The 20,498-nt window shown below is 46.6% G+C and overlaps 2 protein-coding genes and 1 non-coding gene across 3 annotated transcripts; 1 reads left to right on the top strand and 2 right to left on the bottom strand.

Moving 5' to 3' along the window:
* The first annotated feature begins 1,849 nt into the window (after positions 1-1,849).
* On the top strand, positions 1,850-7,374 carry LOC6545959 (sodium-coupled monocarboxylate transporter 1). The gene is made up of 7 exons (XM_001971191.3): positions 1,850-2,481; positions 4,663-5,433; positions 5,492-5,653; positions 5,716-5,831; positions 5,885-6,244; positions 6,310-6,771; positions 6,825-7,374. Exons 2-7 carry the CDS (start codon positions 4,765-4,767, stop codon positions 7,105-7,107), a joined length of 2,052 nt encoding a protein of 683 aa, XP_001971227.1. The 5' UTR covers positions 1,850-2,481; positions 4,663-4,764; the 3' UTR covers positions 7,108-7,374.
* Positions 7,375-7,425: 51 nt separating this feature from the next.
* LOC6545957 (homeobox protein cut) lies at positions 7,426-19,634 on the bottom strand. The gene is made up of 5 exons (XM_001971190.3): positions 19,005-19,634; positions 16,001-16,690; positions 15,619-15,723; positions 15,456-15,559; positions 7,426-8,382 (listed from the first exon to the last, which is right to left on the bottom strand). Exons 1-5 carry the CDS (start codon positions 19,519-19,521, stop codon positions 7,582-7,584), a joined length of 2,217 nt encoding a protein of 738 aa, XP_001971226.2. The 5' UTR covers positions 19,522-19,634; the 3' UTR covers positions 7,426-7,581.
* On the bottom strand, positions 15,271-15,342 carry Trnac-gca. Its single transcript has one exon. It is a non-coding gene; the product is annotated as a tRNA-Cys (tRNA).
* Positions 19,635-20,498: the final 864 nt, after the last annotated feature.

The raw sequence follows: 20,498 nt of genomic DNA, 5'->3' as shown, positions 1-20,498 counted from the left end.
GCCATTGAACTAGGCGCGCAATTTGAAACTTTAAAGAAAACGTAAAATGGTATACTAGATTCGTTTGAAAAGTATTTAACATATGATAAATATTAAATTGCAATGACGGAAGTGCGATGACTTCGCAAACCCAAAATTAAGGCCAGCAACTAATTGAGACATTCGTTAATTGAATATAAATACACAGAAAGAAATTTAAGTTGTTATAAAGAAACAAAATATTGGGAAAAATCAAGGAGAGTTTGGAATACGTTTTGATATTAGCATACCTGTTTTGCAAGGAATTTATAAATAGATGTTAGGTTTCTGAGTGAAAGGAAAAATATATTTTTCAGCTTTGTAATTAGTAACAAGTGTTTTAGCAATGTCAACGCCCACTCTCATTAGTAAATTAATTGACTACTACGCTTTCTCCAATTCCGATCCGATGAATCGATGGAGGAGGGGCGCTTGATCTTGTGTAATGCCGGAATTGAATCCGAAATTCTGTTTATTGATATTGCGTATTTTCAGTTTCGACACCACGCAGCCAGCACGTGTGCAGATTGTCTTGTAATGTTTGGAAAACATTCTGATATGATGTGATGTGATACCCAACCAACCGGACCAAAGTCCGAAAGAACAACTTGACGGACGAGGGGCTCGACCAGTTTTGTGACGTCTCCGGCCACTTGCATCCGAGGAACAGAGTTAGCTGGATTTGTTGTGGATGTGGATGTGGAATGGGATGGGATGGGATGGAATGGGATCGTTTCGGGCCTAGACACCGAGACGCATTTGCCGAACTGCTTTTAACTGCTTTTCGTCGGCTAAGCTAGTTGAATGGCCAAGATTTACATGAGACTGTTAGTTAACGACATGTCGGGCATATTTAATTAATGCAACACGCTTCATGCTTAAGTGCATATCTGCCTAGATAACTCACCGACCTTTAGAAAAGTAGGCGTCGATTTGGAGACTTTCCGCTCGAGGGGAAGCACCCGTTGCATATTTGGATATTTGGATGTGCCATCTCAGTGCTTTGGATCCCTTTCCTTTTAACACTGTTTTAATTTATTGTGATTGGATCGCTTTTTGAACTGACCGGCGCCGTTTTGAGTTCAAATTTAAACTCAAATTGCGAATACATTTCAATTAGAATTCAACTCCCACACTGGCGCACAGGAATTGTAAACAAATAAGTTTCTATTAGCGGGAGAAAGAGTGTCATGCCTGATCAAAATCGTACCAGATCGAACTCGTTATCGTTATCCAAGTAAAACATAACATGGCCAGCAATTGAGGCGAGGCGACAAATGTACAAAAACGAAAGATATAATCGCTTCCATTATTAATTGGCGCACTTTTTGCCTTTGTGACTCGGGCTCGAGTTACTTAAAAAGTAATAAAGGGTGAGCCGAATGGAAATATTTACACATCACGCAAGCGAAACTGGCCAAGAACCAGCAATTAAACTTTTCTGTTTGTTTACAGCGCATTTCACTTGGCTCTACTTGTCAGCCCGCCAATTAACCATCGCGATCGAGGGATATGCAAAGGAGTTGGAAATTACCGGATATTTTCTGGGAGCGAGTTCTGTAGAATTAAGATGAATCGTCGCTTATGAATCAGAGCGCTGCAATTTTCTGAAATTAATTGGCATCAATTTATGTGACGGTTTGGCAAACATTTATGCGCGATTTTGCACCCGAAGTATTTTCTCAAACATTTTCTACTCAGTACCCACACTTTTCTATAACTTTCTACTAACCTTTTAGTTGAAAGTATTATACTATTTCATAAATTAATTTATTAATTTATAATTTATCTTTTTAAAAAGCAGTTTAGTAGCATAATCTTAAATTGCTCAGTCTAGGCCCAGACTAAAATAAGTTGCCTATATCTGAGCACTCCACACGACCACTGGCCACCGATCGAGTTTCCCCTCTTCGTGGAGATCGGCGTTATCATATCCGGCGACGCTTCGCCTGCTCTTAGTTCGATTTTCTCTCTTTCTGCGCTTTCCAAGACCCCGAAGAGATCTCGATTGGTGGGGTTCCCGAAGCAGAAGCTGAAGCTGAAACTGGGAGCCCGAGATCTGAGATCCGAGATCCGAGATCTGTGATTTGCCTGCGCCGCCTTGGGTGTTGTATAAAATAGCGTAACGGCCGCTTGCAAAACTCATTCATTTAAAAATTGTCAATACGTTCGAACAGCTCGGTCGTCGAGCTGGAAAACCAGGAAACAACTAGTGCTCAAAGTGAAGAATAATTCGGAAAGGACTCGGCTCGAGGGACCAAGCGAATCAGTGATATTAGTTTGTTTTGTGACTAAATAGAAAACACGTTAATGAAATACAGAAACAATCGTGGCACCATATTGCAAATCCAGTTCAGAACATTTCTAAGATACAGTGCAGCAAATTTAATTCCATTTGAGAGCTAAACGGATACGACAACCGAAGGATATCGAACTTGACGAATTGGAAAATTACTAACTGAGGTGAGAAGTAAATCAGTTTTTCAGTGAAAGCAAGTGAGTGAGTTATTTTGAAGTTTTTCGTACTGGTTGTCATTGATAAGTGCAAGCACCCAAGACAGTTTAATTGATAGTTGGCAAATATCTCAGCCCAGAACGCTAAAAAGTTTTAGCTAAAATAAATTTATTTCAATTGCTCATGAATAACTAGAAAAAAAGTTGTGAGGGCAAAAACAAATTGTAGAATGCATTTGTCGAACAAGCTAATAAAGCTGAAAGTAAGTAAGGTATTTATTTACATTCCCAAAAGCATTTAAATATTGGCGTTTGTTACTTCACTCTGTTTTTGTGCGAGCTAATCGCATTTGAAGTAGGCAATGTTTGCAGCTGTCGTGGCTGTGGAAAATCGCTCTGATTGCGATTGGTATCTTCTGCCAACAGTCTGCAGCACAGATCTTGTCAAGCGGTTTATTTTGTTTAAATTAATTATAATAAAATAGAAGCGAGTTCCCCCACACGAGTTAAAAAGGCTAGAAAAGCAAAACAACACGCGCATATTAATTGGGTACGAAGACTGGATGATGATGCCATTTAATGGAAGCAAAGGGCTTTTGGAATGGGCTGGGGAAAAGTCCACCAATTAAGCCAGACGCCTGTTCTCAACCAGAACCCACAATTCATATGAGCACCGAGAAAAACGGGTTTCCCCAAAAGTATAACAAATAACAAACCAATAAACAACCAATATAGTTTCATAGTTTTACATAAATTATAAGCTTGTATATCTGAACAAAAAATATAAAATATTACTCTTAGTGTACATAAATTATAAGCTTGTAAATCTGAACAAAATATATAATAATACTCCTATTTAACAGTACTTTATTTGAAATAAGCTGGTTGGCAATAGCTTTATTTAGCTATAATTACACGAGGAAATACTCACTGGTATTTTCTCTCTGTGCAGCTGGCCATCTTGACCACCGCTCTCTTCTGGTCGGGCCTTTTGCTCTTAGTTTCCGGCCTTGCCTTCGGAGACTTGGATGCTGCTCTTCGAAGATTCGCCGAGCGATGGCGAATTTCTGGCCAAAACCGGCGCAATCCGGCTCAGTCCAATGGCCACCGATCTAAACCAGTTGAATTCGCTTAAATCTCGATTGGTGCGCTCACACTGCCCATTTTCGCTGAAACATTGTAGCCCTATCTATTCGCCATTCAGGCCATATGAGTGCTCATGTCCATGGGGCACAGGAGCAGCTTTTCTCAAATGGTTTGATTGGCCGGAAAAGTGGGAGGAGGCAGAAGAGGCGGGCGGCGGTGGGAGGAGGTGGAGGAGGAGGCGCCAGGGCTTCTGGTCTCATCAAGAATAATTGCCGAGTGTTTGGGATCAATTGAATGGGAAGTGATTGCCATCGTTGATCAGTTGCAGAATGTTTGTTTTATGATTTAACAATTAAGAGGGGACAGAGTAATAGACATGTGTAATAAATTCAAGTTACTCAAAGATAAGGCTTGTGTAATGCATTCAAATACTTGACAATTTAAACGACAAGTAATTGCATAAATCAGCAAGGAAATGGAAATATACAACGGTGTTACAGAACTAATAAACTGATGAAATATGCAAACATTAAGGGCATCCTAGAATGGGCGTGGAATAACACCAAATATCTTACCAAATTCCTTACCGCTTACAAGATGTGCGATTTCTTTTGGCCAGAAATAACCAGTTTGAATAAATCAACAACCAGTTTGAGGCAGCTTTCTGCTGGGCTCACTCTTCGCCCTACCACTTGTGACTTGTAACCCCAAAAGAGCCATAACTCTGGATCTGGAATCCGAAATCAGAAAAAGAAATATCTCCCAAAAAAGCGTTGCCTTGACTGCCGCCCCATGAAGAAAACATATTAATCATAAAGCAATTACGCGCAATGGAATTGTTTGTATAAGGAAATAATGTATTTGTACTTGAACATGGGACGCTGGCCAATGGCCAATGGCCAGTGGTCGATGGCATCCCCTCCTCCGGATCGGGAGATCCAGATCATTCGGTTAATTAATTAATGGGCCCCAAGATGACACCAAATGTGACACCCACGGTGCGGTGTGGGCTTTGTAATGCCGCCTCGTTGCAATTTCTCTTCGCGAACCTTGATCTTGCAAGTGATCCAAGTCTGAATCGTTTCCGATCTGATCTCGTTTCAGTTTGCACACACATCGCCGGGCGGAAAGTCGGCTGGAGAAAGTGATCTCCCGGAAATCGCCATCCTTGGATCCCCATCCCATCGTCCTTGCCCGTCATCCAGGATGTTCGCCACCCAGGACACCATTCTAAAGTTGCTGACCCTGTGCGCCCTGGCACATTCTATAACCGCATTGGCCCTGCAGGAGAGGTCTCCGACTCCAGGAGGATCTGCGCCCTTGGATTCCAGCCACAAGTATCTGATCGTGCGGGGGGAGGCGCCCAGTGGATCCCAGGAGCATGTGGAGTTCGATAATGCCGCCACCCTGCTCCTGAGAGCCTTCAAGAACCAACAGATTCCCGCATCCGGGGCTCTGGAGGAGTGCAGTGCGCCTAGTCACAAGGCCACGTTCTCGGGATACGACTACGTGATCCTGCTGGGCATGCTGGTCATCTCGCTGGGCATCGGCATCTTCTATGGATTCTTCCAGAAGGGCGGCAGCTCCTCCAACGAGTTCCTGCTGGGCTCCGAGATGAGCATCTTCCCGGTGACCCTCAGTCTCACGACCAGTTTCATCACGGCCATCGAACTGCTGGGAAATCCCTCCGAGATGTACTTCCAGGGCACCCAGTTTGTGCTCATCGTAATCCCCATGGTGCTGGTCATTCCGGTGGCCGTGAAGATCTTCTATCCCATTTACTTCAAAATGGAGCTCACGAGCTGCTATGAGTACCTGGGCATTCGGTTTGGCAAGGAGATCAGGATTCTGGGTGCAGTGCTCTATGTCATTCAGGTGGGTTCTGGTACTTCACTTGCAAAGGATCCGTTCCTTACATAACTTCCATCTGCAGATGTGCTTCTACACGGCTGTGGCTGTCCTGGCCCCGGCAATTGCTCTGTCCAAGGCCACGGGACTGGACACCAAAATAGCAGTGGTCCTGATCTATGTGGTCTGCGTTTTCTACTCCTCTCAGGGTGGCATGAAGGCTGTGGTCATTGCGGATTCCTTCCAGGTGAGTGCCGCGCTAAGACTACTCTCCCAGTTGAGGTATTCAACAGATGCTAATCCTTGCAGGCTGCTGTCCTGGCTGTATCCTTGGTGCTGATCGTGGGCTTGGGCTGCTTCTACAGTGGCAATCCCATCCAGGTCTTTCAGACTGCATCCGAACACAATCGCTTGGAGTTCTTCAAGTGAGTTAGGTGCAAAGCATCCAAGTACCCTAATAAACTGGTTAATCCTCCAGCATGGATCCCGATCCCACAACACGTCACACCGTCTGGTCGGTGGTCATTGGTGGCTTCTTCTACTGGACCTCGCTGTTCTGCACCAACCAGGCCTCCGTTCAGAAATGCCTGTCCCTGAAGTCCTTGAGGCTGGCCAAGATTGCCCTCGGCTTTGCCATTATTGGTTTGATTGCCGTCTTCCTGCTGAACTTCTACACGGGTCTGATGGTCTTCACCCACTATGCGGACTGCGATCCCCTGACTGCGGGTCGCATTTCAGCCACGGACCAGTTGTTGCCCTACTATGTGATTAATACCTACGAGCACATAAGCTCCGTGGCGGGTATCTTTGTGGCTGGCATCTTCGCAGCCAGTTTGGGGTGAGCTCTTGCACTCCGGAGGAGTTTCAGGCAGTCTTATTCAAATTGTTTTCCTTTTCCAACAGAACTGTGGCCTCTGCCTTGAACTCCCTGTCCGCTGTGACCTGTGAGGATCTGCTGGTCAATGGCATGAACATCAAAATCTCCCCTGAGAAGGGAGCCACCTACGCCAAGTGGATGTCTCTGGGCTTCGGCATCGCCTCCTTCGGCCTGGTCTTCATCGTGGAGCACCTGGGTGGAGTCCTGCAGGCCACGCTGACCCTCAACGGACTGATTGGTGGCGTCACCTTGGGCCTCTTCGTGCTGGGCATCGCCTGCAAACAGGCCAATACCAAGGGTGCCTTCTATGGAGGACTTTTGTCCCTGGCCCTGGTCATTTTCGTGGGCGTGGTGGCTCAAATAGTCAGCGTGGAGCAGCCCGCACTGCCCACGTCCATCGACCAATGCGATTGCCATGTGAACATAACGAACATCATTGGCAGCTTGCTAACCGAACCTGTGGACATCATTGAGGAGGGCGGATTCACGTAAGACCACTGCAAGGTATCTTCTAGATAGATTACTGATTCATAGATTACAGATCCTGGCCCATTTTCCGGCTGAGCTACATGTGGTACAGCATGATCGGCTGTCTACTCACCGTTTTCCTGGGCTGGTTGATTTCCCTGATCATTGACTTCATCCAGCGACGCAATGTGCTGAAGATCACCGGCAAGGGCATCGACAATCCCGCCGTTTCCGAGGAGATCTTCAAGAGCGACTCCCAGGTGCAGTACACCACCACGACGGTGATTGCCGATCCGCGAGAGTCAACAAGTGACGAGGGCCATGTGAACCATGCCATTCGCATGGACGACGAATAGAACTCGAAGCCAAAACTCGAATTCTGGCGGGGATCGACGCTCCCCACCGGCCAATTCCTTGTGTAACCTGTAACCTCCATGTACAAAGACCAGTCGCCATCTGTTAACTGTCCTAGTTTAGTCGAAAGAGTGATTTCTAGTTCTTAAGTCCCAGCCGAGGTTGTTGGCTCAGTATTCTGTAAACACACACTTACTAATGTTACTACGAAATGATTTTACCTTTAGTTCATTTTAAGGCATGTAATAAAACCTATATATTCCTGATCAGCGTTGGTAGCTGAAATGTCAAGTGAAGTGTGGACCAGCATGGGTGTTATAATTTTCAAAGGAGTTTATTTCGTTTGCGGATTTAAATTCGAAAAAATATCATACACATATCATTAAATACAATAATTTGAATGCATCAATAAATTTACAATTAAAACATATATGTACACGGCCCGTTGCACCACCAGCTTCTCCTCCAGTCGCAAATCACGTCACGCTGATCTCCTCGTCACTGTCCGAATTGGAGTCGTCGTAGTCGTCGTAGTAGAGCTTCATGAACTCGGAGCCGCCTGGGTGCTGCTGCTGCACATGTTGCTGCTGCGCATGCTGCTGCTGCTGCTGCTGGTGCTGCTGCTGCTGCTGCTGGTGGTGATGATGCAGTTGCGCAGCCGCGGCGGCGGCGGCCAGTTCCACCTCCCGCATGGCACTGAAGTGCGGCGAGTGATGCAGCTGCTGCTGCAGTTGCTCGAAGCGGCGCTGCTTGGCCTCCTGAATGCTGTTCTCCAGCTTGAACTTCAGATCGGCGGCCACCAGCTGCTTCTGCATCTCGGCATTGATCTTGGCCTGGAACTCGGAGGCAGTGACTGCGGGCGGCGAGGAGGCGGCGGAGGAAACGGTTGTGCCCGGCAGCGGAGTGGGCGTGGCCGCAGCCGATTGATCGCCCATTTTGAGGCTGGTGAGCAGCGGAGGCGGCGAGCTGATCTGGAGGCCATAGCCCACGGAGGGGGAGCTCCTGCTGCTGGCGGATTGCGGCGACTTGGGCGTGACAGCTGCCGTCGGCGGCTCATCCTTGGCCACCGCGCCCGGAGGAGGCGTGGCACTACCATTGGGCGAAAGCAGGGAGGGCGAAAGGGGCGTCAGCGGACGATCGCACTTGGCATCGCTCAAATCCGGATTCGGGTTGTTCTTGTTGGGCAGCGTCTGGTCGCGGGAACCGCCGTTGGCCAGGAGCTCCCGCTCCTTGGAGTTGCGCCACTTCATGCGCCGGTTTTGAAACCAAATTTTCACCTGCAAATGAAGAGGATAAATGGGTTCTGAAAAACACGCTGTAGTTTCATTGAAATGGGTAAATTGCGACTGTCCAGCGGATGGAAAGCTGTCCGGAGCAGCCAACCTGGGATGGCCATAGATCTGGAACTTTTCATGGCCGTCGGGGCGTATGAGGTATGAGTGGAGTGGGTATCAAATTTCGCTTTTGGGAAAACAAACTTCTGTCGGCTATCCGACGAAAACTTTTCTGTGGCAAATTGAATCTCGCACAAACCCACTCATCCGTCCGGATCCGTCCACCACCACCACCCAATTGGGGCGGGTCGTGTGTGTGGGGGCGTGGCCATGGACCGGCCAGAAGTTTGAACTGCACTGCCAGCGCCAGACGACGAGCATATCCATAATAAATGCAAATTAGAGACATTTACCCAAAGCGGCTACAAATTGATTAGAGGCCGCACAGTGGGGCAAGAACAATCGGAAGCCAAGGGCTTCAAATGATTTTAAATGATTTTAAAACCGCAATCCTAATGCACAAAATATCCCTATGGTTTCGAAGACTTGAAGTGCCCATATACATGTGATCTGCATTTAATACTTATTTATGTGTCCATCTCCCACGGTGCAGGCTGCAAAGTTGGTCCAGCAAAAATGCTGTAAGTCCTGCAACTCACTTCCTGGTGTCCCGGGTGGAGGGCTTAGCTCCCTGCAGTTGACAGGCTAGCTGGGACACTTGAAGCAGATTGCAGGACTGGCCGGGCAGCATCCTTGGCCCACCATGCTCCATGAGCTGTTTTTGAGTTATTGTGCAGTCCTGGCTGCCACCCGCCCTGCTCCTTGCGAGTCTGCGACACAGCAGGACATTCGCACTTTGTAGCCAGGCCCAGCAATTTGCAACAATTTATGGGCGACCCACACCCCGGCGGTAATTAGATTGTGACTTGATGTGAAATTTAAAGCAAATTGATGCGTAAAGTGGGTGGGAGCCCGGGCCAACCCCTCAATTAGACTTAAGCTCTGGCATTTATAAATAAGTAAGTAAACAACGGCTGCAAAAAGCCGCTGACATGTTGAACAACCGATTAACCGCAGAGATTCCTTGGAAACACAACACACGGAATCCAAACCCCCAACACCCTACACCCAACTCCCAGTGGCACGTGCCTGATTTTGGGCACTTGGTTCTCGGCTTGCTGTTTCGCTTACTTCCGGTCATCGAGTTTTTCAGCGTCTGTGCGGCGGAAAGCCAGATTTCCCATTTTCCGCCACCCCGCAAGCAATTGAAATAATAAGCTCAGGCGGCGATAAGATTAATGATTATGGGTCCAGCCGAAAGGCAGTCGTATACTGAGGGAGAAATGGAACCTTGGGACCACTTGGGCACCACCGTCGTCATCTCGTCATCGTCTGTTTCTGATGGAAATTAATTATAAAGCGTGCAGTTTAGTGTGCCAAGGAGCGGCGTCTGGACATTTGCGCTCCTCGTTCAGCTGGTGTTCTTCCAGCAGCTTGTGGCTCCTGGTTTGCATTGCTCCAAGACCGGTTCCAGTTGAACCGACCCACCGTGAAAACAACCAGCTTACGGAAATGCCCCGATAGACAATCCGCTTCGGAAATTATGGAATTATGAACTGCACTCGATAGGCCCCCAAATGAGCCGGATTTTGCTGTGTGTTAGTCCGGCTTGTTAACAAATATTGGCCATGTAACGAGTGCCAGTTGCCCCTCACGACAAACCCGCAATTATTGTCTAACACAAAAATGTTCGCTTCATTTTTCGCTATGAGCGGCGATTATAATAATTAAATTTATGCAAATATTTGTGCCTGGCGACAAATGCTGAAATCCAATTGCTGTGAATAGTAATTAGCAGATTCGCATAGATGGCTTGTTTGTTGCGCAACATATGTAGTATATTGTATTAAATATTAATTGTAAAACCAGGGGTAATATTGGCATGCCATCGTTTTAATAGCTATTTGATTTAGTCGTTATCAGTTATCATTTTGTGGGTGCCACAGAAATCAGCAGTTAAATAGAAAGTGCCAGTAAAAAAGGTGCGTTGCATACTTCTAGACAGCTTTATAGGTATTTTCTATACCATTCCAACTCCCTGGAGATGAATTCTTGAGTTCATCTTAATTTTAGCCTGGACTTAACTAATTCACATCCAAATAGAGTTCTTGAGCACCCACCTCATCTCGAAGTCCGGCTAAACGTCTTGCCACTTTGGTAAAGACCCAAGCCCTCAATATAATATAAACGCTCTCCCCCAAGGAAGTTGGGCCCATTCCATTGACAGTAAGCCAAAACGATAAGTAACATATTTTTCTGACACGCTGCCAGCATAACGCGCATAGAATTCGTTTGAAGTTTTTATAAACCACCCAGAGGAGTCGGGCGGAAAGTGGGCTACAAATTGCGCCCCTCTGCCGGACTTTTCTTCCTCCCCTCGAATTTTTTTTTTTTTTTTGCCGAAAATTGACTTTGGGCAATGAGCACAAGCTGTTGTTTTGTGGGGGAGTCTCGAGTCCCAAGTTCCAAATCCCGAATCCTGGCCTCGGCAACATATGTTAACTAATGAGACTGGATGTCGGGGATGGTATAGCATATACATATATGTATATATCCATGCCAGGAGCAGGCTGTCAACCCATTTCGGCACCGAGAATGTCATTCGATATGCTGCGTAATAGCGTATTAAATAGTCTGCTACAATTTGCGAAAGTCATTCCGGCAGCAGTTGGCAGTGCGTTTTGGGTTACTGACCACGGTCCATTGGTCCTCCCCTTTTTTGTGGTTATTGTTTCAGGAGCAGGCCAAGTGCTTGCCAAATACTTTGGCCTGTGGACCACGACCGTTTATTTAGCAATTTGTCAACAATTTATTTTGTAACCAAAGCTGCGAATGATGGTTTTTAATGTTCGCCAATCGCTGGGCGCGGAGGGTTGCAAATTGCCAAATTGAAATGAAATGCGAGCTATGAGCATTAAGTGTTCTTTCATTTGGGAAGTCGACGCTTCAAATAAGATATGCTCATATTGTTTCGATGCTCATCAAATCGGAGTTATTAAGCAATCCTCTTGTTCAACTTTTTATCTCAAATCTCACCCAGTTCTTTTACCATATAAACCGCTAAACGGCCCTTAAGGATTACAAGGTCCATAAAACCGCAGCAAACAGCGTAAAAGACCAACCCACATCGAGTGTTAAATACGCTCGATTCCCATTCGGGGATTATTTATTGTGCAATTTGATTTAAAGCCGCTGGCTTCTGTCGCCACCGCGAAAGAAATCGAAATCGCAAACCAAATAAGGGCAGAAAAACGAAACGAGTGCTGTGGGAATCCCCCGTGAATCCGGAAAAAAACGTACAAAAGACAATCCAGACGAAATGGAAAATAAAAATATTTATAACGTGAAAATGCCAAGAGAGAGCCAAAAGGGTGGGGAAATGGGTGGAAATTCCACAGTTGATTGCCAGGCGCTGGCGGGAATTTCCTTTATTTCCTTTATTCGAGCTGCGCGCTGCCTATTTTTTCGCTCCCCCATTTTTCGACAAATCAAAAACAGACGAATTTGTTTTGGACACGACACTTAAAAAGTTGCTCTGTGCGAAAGAGAGGGCAGCAGGCCAGACACGTGTGTGTGTGCGGGGGTTGAAGTACACACATACATACACACATCTATATGAATATATATTCCCGATCCTTGAGTCCCTGCGTATTGATTTAAAAATGCAAATCGCATTTGGCCTCAAGATGTTTTCATTTCCGCCGCGTGATTTTGGCAGCCGCCTGCGGACAACTTTCAGCTTTCCCCTTTTCCCACCGCCCTTTGTCTTCGAGTGCCATTAATGGCAATTAAATTTATAGCCAGCGGATTATGAGGCTGGTAACTGTCACTTGCAGCTCGCCTTTGAAGGGCGTGACTGACTGAAGGAGTGTGCCGCGCGGGGTTTATTTATAGAAATTATATTGAGCTCATGGATCCTCAGTTATGTGCTGAATGCAGGGTGCTATTATAATATGCGCTTCCATAATCCCCATTATTTAGCCTACATGACAGTAATATACTATATGACAGTACTACAGATTTCAGGCACCAGACCTGCCAGCTAATAATGCATTCTAGACAAATCCATTGATCAATGCCTTAGTTAATAACACCCAGAACGTGACCTGCATTCCAATTGGCGGAGGGGAGGGGGTGGGGCGAAAAGTGAAACCAAAAACCGCCCATAAATCGCGTTGGCTGCAATAAACGCTTCGGTTTTTGGGCGCCAGCGATTTTTCGAGTGCGTTTGTAAAAATCGCAATAAACGTTGCAGTGAACAACACTCGAAATGATGAATCACCTGGGCGTCCTCATCAATGCAGCGTTTGCCAAACCGCAGGGCACGCGACACTGGACAATGGTGCCCAGTCGAAGTCCACTTCCACCAATTGCAGGGCAGTGCAATGTGTGCTGATATTTATGGCGGCCACTGTGCGCCAAAATGAACAACAAACGGCCGCAAAAAGTGCAGCAAAAGCAAGGATGGAGGCCCTTAAATCATGTTGCATACAACTAGGCGCAGTGCAATGCACCCACACTCAAGCAACCTTGTGGCTACAAGGACTCACTCACACACAAACACACTCACGCTCAACCTGTGTCACTCGAGTGTGAATATCCGCACTCGTTCATCGCCCACTCCACAGGGGAAAAGGACTCCGGATCCACACCCAAACCACTCGTTACGAAGCCATCGTTAATGGAGCTCCCATCGCCGCCGGCTGGCCAACACTTTGTGTGTCCTTTGTCCTGTGTCCTGGTCACAATTCCCCGCCCAGGCTCCAGATTCCAGGATGCCCAGGGTCCAGTGTTGTGTGTCCAGCTTCCCGGGCTCCAGCCACCGCAAGCTGCACACCCGCTGCGATTTGATTGCGAATTTTTCTGACATTTTTGCACATTTTTCCTTTAGCTTTTTTCATCGCTGGGGTTTTTCCTGCCTTTTGTTTTAGCATTCTACTGGCTCCCCATTTTCACACTTTGACAAACTGCGCTTTCAAGTGTTCAAACCAAAGATTTATAGCTGAAGTCTAGGCAATGATCATCAAATAATAGTTGAAACTTTTGAGGGGAATAAGTCTGAGGTAACTGCAAAAGTATTAGCCAAAGTTTATCATGGCTAAGTGAATTAACAAAAACAGCTAAGGCAGCGAACTTATAATGGACTGCCCAAGACAAATGGTTCATTACAGGGAAATTTACAATGCAGGCGGGTTCTCTGATCCATATGGACTAAGTGAACTCCATAAATTTAAACGCCAGCCATCTAACTAAACTGAGTCGCTGCTTAATCAATCATTTTAAAATCACCATTATTTAACGCCGCAGCTTGTGGAGCGGATTCCGCAATTTCCATCTCGCAGTAACATTTGAACATATGAAATGCCGTCGCATTCGACTGGACGATCTTTTTCCGGACGCGGACATTATAGGATCATTAGGGCGCAAGTGATCGATCGGCAAATGTTTTCCTGAAAGGGGCGTGGCCCGGCCGATGAGTTGATGAATTCCTGAGTTCCCTGCCACTGGACACGCTTATTGTGCAATTATGAAGTTTTTATGAATCATATGCCAGTGAAATGCGGCGAAAAGTGCAAAAAGAGCTGCACTAATTCGGCGTGACATTGTCAGTCATCAGCATCATCAGCATCCGCATCCGCATCGTTTTCGTCACCAGCATTTCAGGGGATGACTGCTCGCCGTGATTGAGTTGTGATCGATTACATTGTGACACGACCGAATTGGCCACGCAAATGGCCAATTTCGCAGCCCTGTGAAATGTGAAATGTGAAAGCGAAAAGGGCTCCTTTTGACTTACAAAAATTAATTTAATTATTGCATGCCGACGGGCTGGGAAAAAAACGGCGCAATCAATGAAAACTGCCCGCCGTCTCAGGCGGCATGAATTTCTTACAGCTCGTTATAATTTCATTATACTCCACCGCGACCTCGGCTATATATCGCCAGTATATATGTGTATCTGGGCTATGTGCATAAGAAAGCGACTGCGCACTTCAAGGAGCACTGACCCCCATCCATTTTCCGCTTTTCTGCCATTTTCCCGTGCGCAGCCATTGCCACGGAGCTTCCAGGGCGGAGTTTTCTCCACATTGTTCGCTTTTTGTGTGGGGCCAAGTGGTTTTGGCCACTTTATACTACGGCTATGGCGCCCTTTGTTGTCTGCTTATTAAAGCTGATTCGAAAAGTTGGCAACACGAAATGTTCGTAAGCGGTTAAATATAATTTATAATGGCATAATTCTGCGCTCATTATGCTTATTGATTTTTGTTTTGTTTTCGAGCGCAGATTGTTTATGGATGGCTTACACCAAATTTACTGAGTTTAGTGGCAAAGTTTTTGACGCGCCAAATGGGCTTTGAAATGCTAATTGGGTGTTGTGTTGGTGGGGCAAGTTTGGCAAAATTGGGGCACATGTGTGGTGCAAAAACTCTGCCAAACTAGACGCAATAAATTAATTTGGTCACCGAAATGTGTAAGGAAACTGGTAATTAGATAACTTCGGAACAAAGAGCTTATAAACTGCAGCGAGAGCAGTTTCCTCTGCAGATTTTGGAAAAGTATCTATGCAAAGTTAGTAACTAGCTTAAATCCTTGCAGTATTTTAGGCGCTTGCATTGGTGCAAAAAGTAAAACTATACCTTTGAGTGAAACGGCAAAATAACGTGATTGCAAATATCTTAAAAGAATGATGCAATAATTTTACGAGTGGCTGGAACTGTATTTAAATAAATACTGAGACTTGTATAAGCAATACACAAACTGAAGAAGTTATTTCCTAGCCGTAGTACTGTGCTGCAAGTGCACAAAATAAATCACAGCAAAAGTGTAGGAAGGGGGCACCCGGATTTGAACCAGGGACCTGTCGATCTGCAGTCGAACGCTCTACCCCTGAGCTATGCCCCCAGTTGAGTAAACGCCACTCACTTGGGTTATATAAATGAAATGCGGCATGATAGACAACATGTTCATCCTTTGGAGCCATCCTCCAAAGCAGCGTAATGTCAGCATTGTCTCACCTGAGAGTCCTTCAATCCCAGTCGCTCGGCCAGCTTCTTGCGATCCGGCTTGCTGATGTACTTCTGCTGCTGGAAGCGCTTCTCCAGCCCCTTCCGCTGCGAATCTGCAATGAGTGCCACCATTAATTGAGCCCCTTCGGGAGTGGGTGCCCCAACTACGCACCTGAGAAGACGGCACGTCGCATCATCCCACGGCGGGGCTTGCCACGCGTCGAGTGCGCCCAGGGGAATCCCTGGCCAGGCGGCAGGGGAAACACTTGGGCGCCAACTGCAATTGTTGCAACCAGAGGGGGAACGGGAAATGAGGAAATGCATTAGACCAAAACACTTGTTAATGGGCACAGCGGGGTGCCACTGGCTGCTGGTTGGGGATGTGACACTTGATATATTCGGCCATTAGGGCCCTACACTTTGAAATGAGTTCTTGCATTTGCTTAATTTAATCTGCCTCTAAAGATGATTTCAAGCATATATTGTTGGTTTAATATATACTGTGTAATAATCTTTTAAATTTACTTAGATCTAAATTTTTCAGAGTATCTTACCACTCATGTAGGGATTGCGGCAGTGCGCCAGCAGCGAGTGGAGGTGCGGGTGGTTGAGGGTGTGCGGCAGGAAGGGCGTGGGGCGGCTGGGCATGGGCTTGGCAATCACCGGCGGAGGAGGCGGTGGCGGCGGCGTCGGATGGCCATGGCCACTCCCTCCTCCAGCTCCTCCTGCGCCCAGCAACTGCTGCTGCTGATGCTGCTTGTCTTGCGCTAATCTTCGACTGGCGCTGCTGTCGTCGTCGGGATTGGGATTCGCCAGCTCGTGCGGTCGACCATCCTGGCCAGCATTGCCATTGCCATTGGCAGTGGCAACCGATGCGCCGTGATTGTTATCGCTATCACTAATTGTGCTGCCAGGTGACGACGACGAGGATGCGGTTTGCGGTTGACAACTATTGCCGGGATGTTGCTGCTGTACATGTTGCTGCTGATGCGGCGCCAGTTGATGCGTTAGAAATGCGGGATGCGGAAAGTGGGCGTGCCCCGCGCCCGGATGTTGGTGATGATGGTGATGCGGATGTGGATGCGAGTGTTGATGTCCTGGCACTGGCAACGCCTGGTGCTGCGGGTGGGGATGCGGATGCTGATGCTGCTGCTGCTGCTGATGGTGTTGCTGATATTGATGCGAGTGCTGCTGCATGAAGTTTTGCTGCAGATAAGGCCATATATGCTGCGGTTGCATGAATTCTGTGGAGGAGAAGTGGCGGCACCATTAGTGGCGAGTGAGTCACTGAAGGTCAAATGGAGGCACTTGGAAAAAAAAACTGGAGGGAAAACTAGAAGGTGCCATTTAATCAAATTTGAGGTATTAACAAAATATAATAGACCCCTAACTTGCCTTTCATTGCATGCTAATTAATTGCTCTGTCTGCTGTGCCTAAGACCACTTTCAAGTGTCAGATTGTCAGCCTTGAAAACAATCTGCCAAAGTCGTTATCCTGCCTCGAGACTTGGTTCACTCTCAAGGAGTCGTTGAAGCGCGTTATGTGCTGTCTTGCGAATTTCCAGACAGGCGCCATGGCCCCCAAGTAGCAACCCCAACCCCCAAACACACACATACGCGCGCGCAGACAATGGGAAATGAAATCTGCTTTGAAGTGTCAGTGTGAAGTTGGCATAATTAAAGCAAACACAAACTCCGCCATAAAGGACTTCACGCACACACACAGACAGAAGGACAGGAAGACGGACAGACAGACAAAGGAGCTCGCACCTTGAGAGCAAAGTTTGGCGCCTTTGAAGGATATGCTGAAAGGATGTGTACGGCAGGATATCGGGGGATGGAAACTCGAAGCTTGGAGCCCTGTGTGGCTGCATTTCATTTTCTAATTAAACACCCCAAAAAGGCAGCCGCCATGGTGGCTGTTCCCCATGTTGATTTGCCCCGCCTCACGCACACATCCTGACAGGCTGGCAGTTGCTGCAGGATATTCAGGATATTCAGGATATGATTTTAATTCGATTAGAGAACTGAAACAATTAACGAATTAACGCCTCTTTAGTTTCGACAATGTGTGCGCGTTCAATCTGATGCTTTTGACTCCTGTGGCCAACGGCTTTTTGCTCTGCGGAGCCCCGAAAATTTCCATTTCTATGTGGCATCCTTGATTGTCCTGTGTGTGTGTGTGGGTGTGTTGTGGCACATGTGTGCCTAATGAGCGCACAAATTAAGTTATAATTGTTCGCTTTTGTTTGTTTTGTTCGTCGGCGGTTTACCGACTTTTCTGTATCTGCATCTGTGCTCCGAAAATGTGGCAAGTTTTTCGACTTATTGGTTTACGGCCCTGCAAAAAACTTCATTCATGGCTTACTTTCCTACTCTCGCAAAAAGCCGTTTACAGGGGAAAATGTGCTAAGTGGATTATTGATTGAAATTCGATGGCAATTAGTTGGGAAACTTAATGGGTGGAAAAGCTAGAAAGTGGGTAATACCTAATGGATACCTAATGGTCAAAGTAGTTTGGCTGAACTATGAAGACATTAAAAGTTACTTACGCATATCATTTCTAATTATAATACCTATTAATAGTAATATTTCCTGAATTTTAGCAGCCTATTTCTGCCACGCTTTGGCCATAAAAAACAACACGATTTAGCGCCAAAATATCGCCAATAAAATCCCATAAAAAATAGACATAAAATAAGGGAAATCAGAAGGTCCTGCCCACTCATTAATATGGAAAGTAAACCGCGATGCCATAATCACGTGACAATTAAATCCCACAATCCCCAGAACTACAAGGGAACAATGGTTAAAAAACGGCCAAGGCAGAGCTGTTACATTGACTGATGGCCAATTGGTTCCGCCTACCTTCTGCCCCCCACCCCGGGACTATTCCATGTCCTATCTGGCATAGGGATTCCCATTCTCATCCCCCGTTGTAAGCAGCACGCGGCAGAGGATCCTTCCCATGCGGATCCTGGCGGAAGTGCGGATGTGGATGGGACGAACTGGTTATGCGGCTTTGTGCTCGGGGGCTTGGCTCAATAATTTAAACATGATTAGGTCTGGCTGTGTTTTTACAGCCTGCAGGATCAGCGGCGAAACGCCCCGAGGACTTGGACCAACACACAATAAATCGCGGCGCAAAAACTAAGGCAACTGCGAAGTACCAGGACTTTGGGTTCTACCCTCGCTAGGAGTCTGCCGAAACTTTTGGCCACATTTGTTATTCTTTTGGCTTTTCATATTGCAATTGTGTTTGGTATTTTGTTTTCATTCGGCATTAGCCACGGCAAATTAATTGCCAAGCCTTTTTATGGCATTCTTTGAAGCAGCCCGCGGCGTAAGCCTAATTGGAGGAAACTATCTCCCGACTTAGGGCCACTTCAGAATGGGAAAGGCCCAAGGTAATTATAAAATATAATCATTTCGGCAGCAAGGGGTTCCAGTGAAAACGACGTTCAAAGAGAATGAAAGGGCGGTTGGATCTAAAAGCTACTAAACTACGACTAGAAAATTAAACACAAGTCAGAAACCAAGTCAGATGTAGTATCTTACCATTTCTGACCCGCACTCCTTCCCGGGTGTCGCCAAGGATCGCGCTGACACTGAACTTGAGAATGGGCTTGCTGTTGGTATCCTTGAGGATGGTGTTGCCGCCGGTCGGCATGCTGGGCTCCTTGGGCTCCACCTTGGGCAATTTGATTGCCACGGGCTCGTCCACATCGGCCAGCTCCTCCTCCAGCTCCTCGTCGAGATCCATGTGCGGCTCCTCGCCCTCGACACTGCCAATGTCGGCGACGATCTCGTCCGCCGAGGAGGATCCATCGTCCTCGTCCATCTCCTCGATGCTGTCCACACTCTCGGCACGGATTTCGCGGCACTTATCACACTTGTAGCCGCGCAACTTGGAGCAGCCGCAGGACTCGTTGGGCTGTTCCGCCGTGTCCGCCGTATCCGTTCCCGTGCCCGGGCGACGCGACAGGAGCATCTCGCTCAGGCTGGACTTCAGCTGGCTTTCCGTGTAGGTCTGCTGGGCGTGCAGGAGACTGTCCACGAGGAAGGCCGTAGACATAACGCGACGGAGCTGGCTGCTCTATACTTCCGTAGTCTGTATTATCCGTACTGAGTCAGTTATCGTCTCTACCCGCCAGTTGTCGCGTTCGCGTCGAGTGCTCAATTCGAACTGAACTCGTTGGCAGAATGTCCTGGCAGGCGCAGGACGCAGCATCCGTATGCCCAGGACTGCGATTTCGGGGTTGCTCGTCGTTGGTTGGTCCGCTCCTCCTGCCCAGTAGAAGTGTCGTCTGTGCGGCACGTGATGCTTCGTCCTTATGTACATCCTGCTCTCGCCCTCTCTCTCTCTCTCTCTCTCTCTGTCTTCCTCTCTCTGTTTCGCTCTCCTTGCGAGAGCGCGTGTGTGTGCGTGAGTGTCCTGTTTAGCCTTTGCCTGCTCGTTATTGTTGTACGCTTTTTATTTGATTTTATTTGTGTGAAAACAATAAAAATTTAATTTTCTTGTTTTGTTGCCTTTGCCACTCGCTGCCTTGAACTGAATTTGCCTCGATCTTATTAAGTTTGAGCTGCCATTGCACAGTGCCGTACAGTGGTGCAAATCGATTAATTAATAATATAATAATTATATAATAATATAATAATTATTATAAATATAAAATAATATAATATAATAAAAATATAAGATCTATAGGTAAGCAAAGAAAAAATGTTGCACCAGCTCGGTTAATTTTAAAGACATTTTCTACAAATAACTCCACACTGCTTTTTTATTTACTACTTAAAATTCGTTTTAAGTATTATAATTCTCAACCTGTTTAAGCTGACCCTTGGGTAAGCAAAGATAAAATGTTCACAAGCCCGGTTAATTTTAAAGATATTTTCTACAAATAACTCCGCACAATAAATTACAATTTTAAAATACAGAGTCAAGGAACTGAGCTGCATCGATTAAACTGCTTTTTTATTTACTACTTAAAATTCGTTTTAAATATTATAATTCTCAACCTGTTTAAGCTGAGCATTGGGTAGGTATAG

This window comes from Drosophila erecta, unplaced genomic scaffold (genome assembly GCF_003286155.1).
Source record: "Drosophila erecta strain 14021-0224.00,06,07 unplaced genomic scaffold, DereRS2 tig00000021-arrow-pilon, whole genome shotgun sequence".
NCBI lineage: Eukaryota > Metazoa > Arthropoda > Insecta > Diptera > Drosophilidae > Drosophila > Drosophila erecta.
Note: the sequence above shows the minus strand (reverse complement) of the source record. Positions and strands in the feature narration are given on the sequence as shown.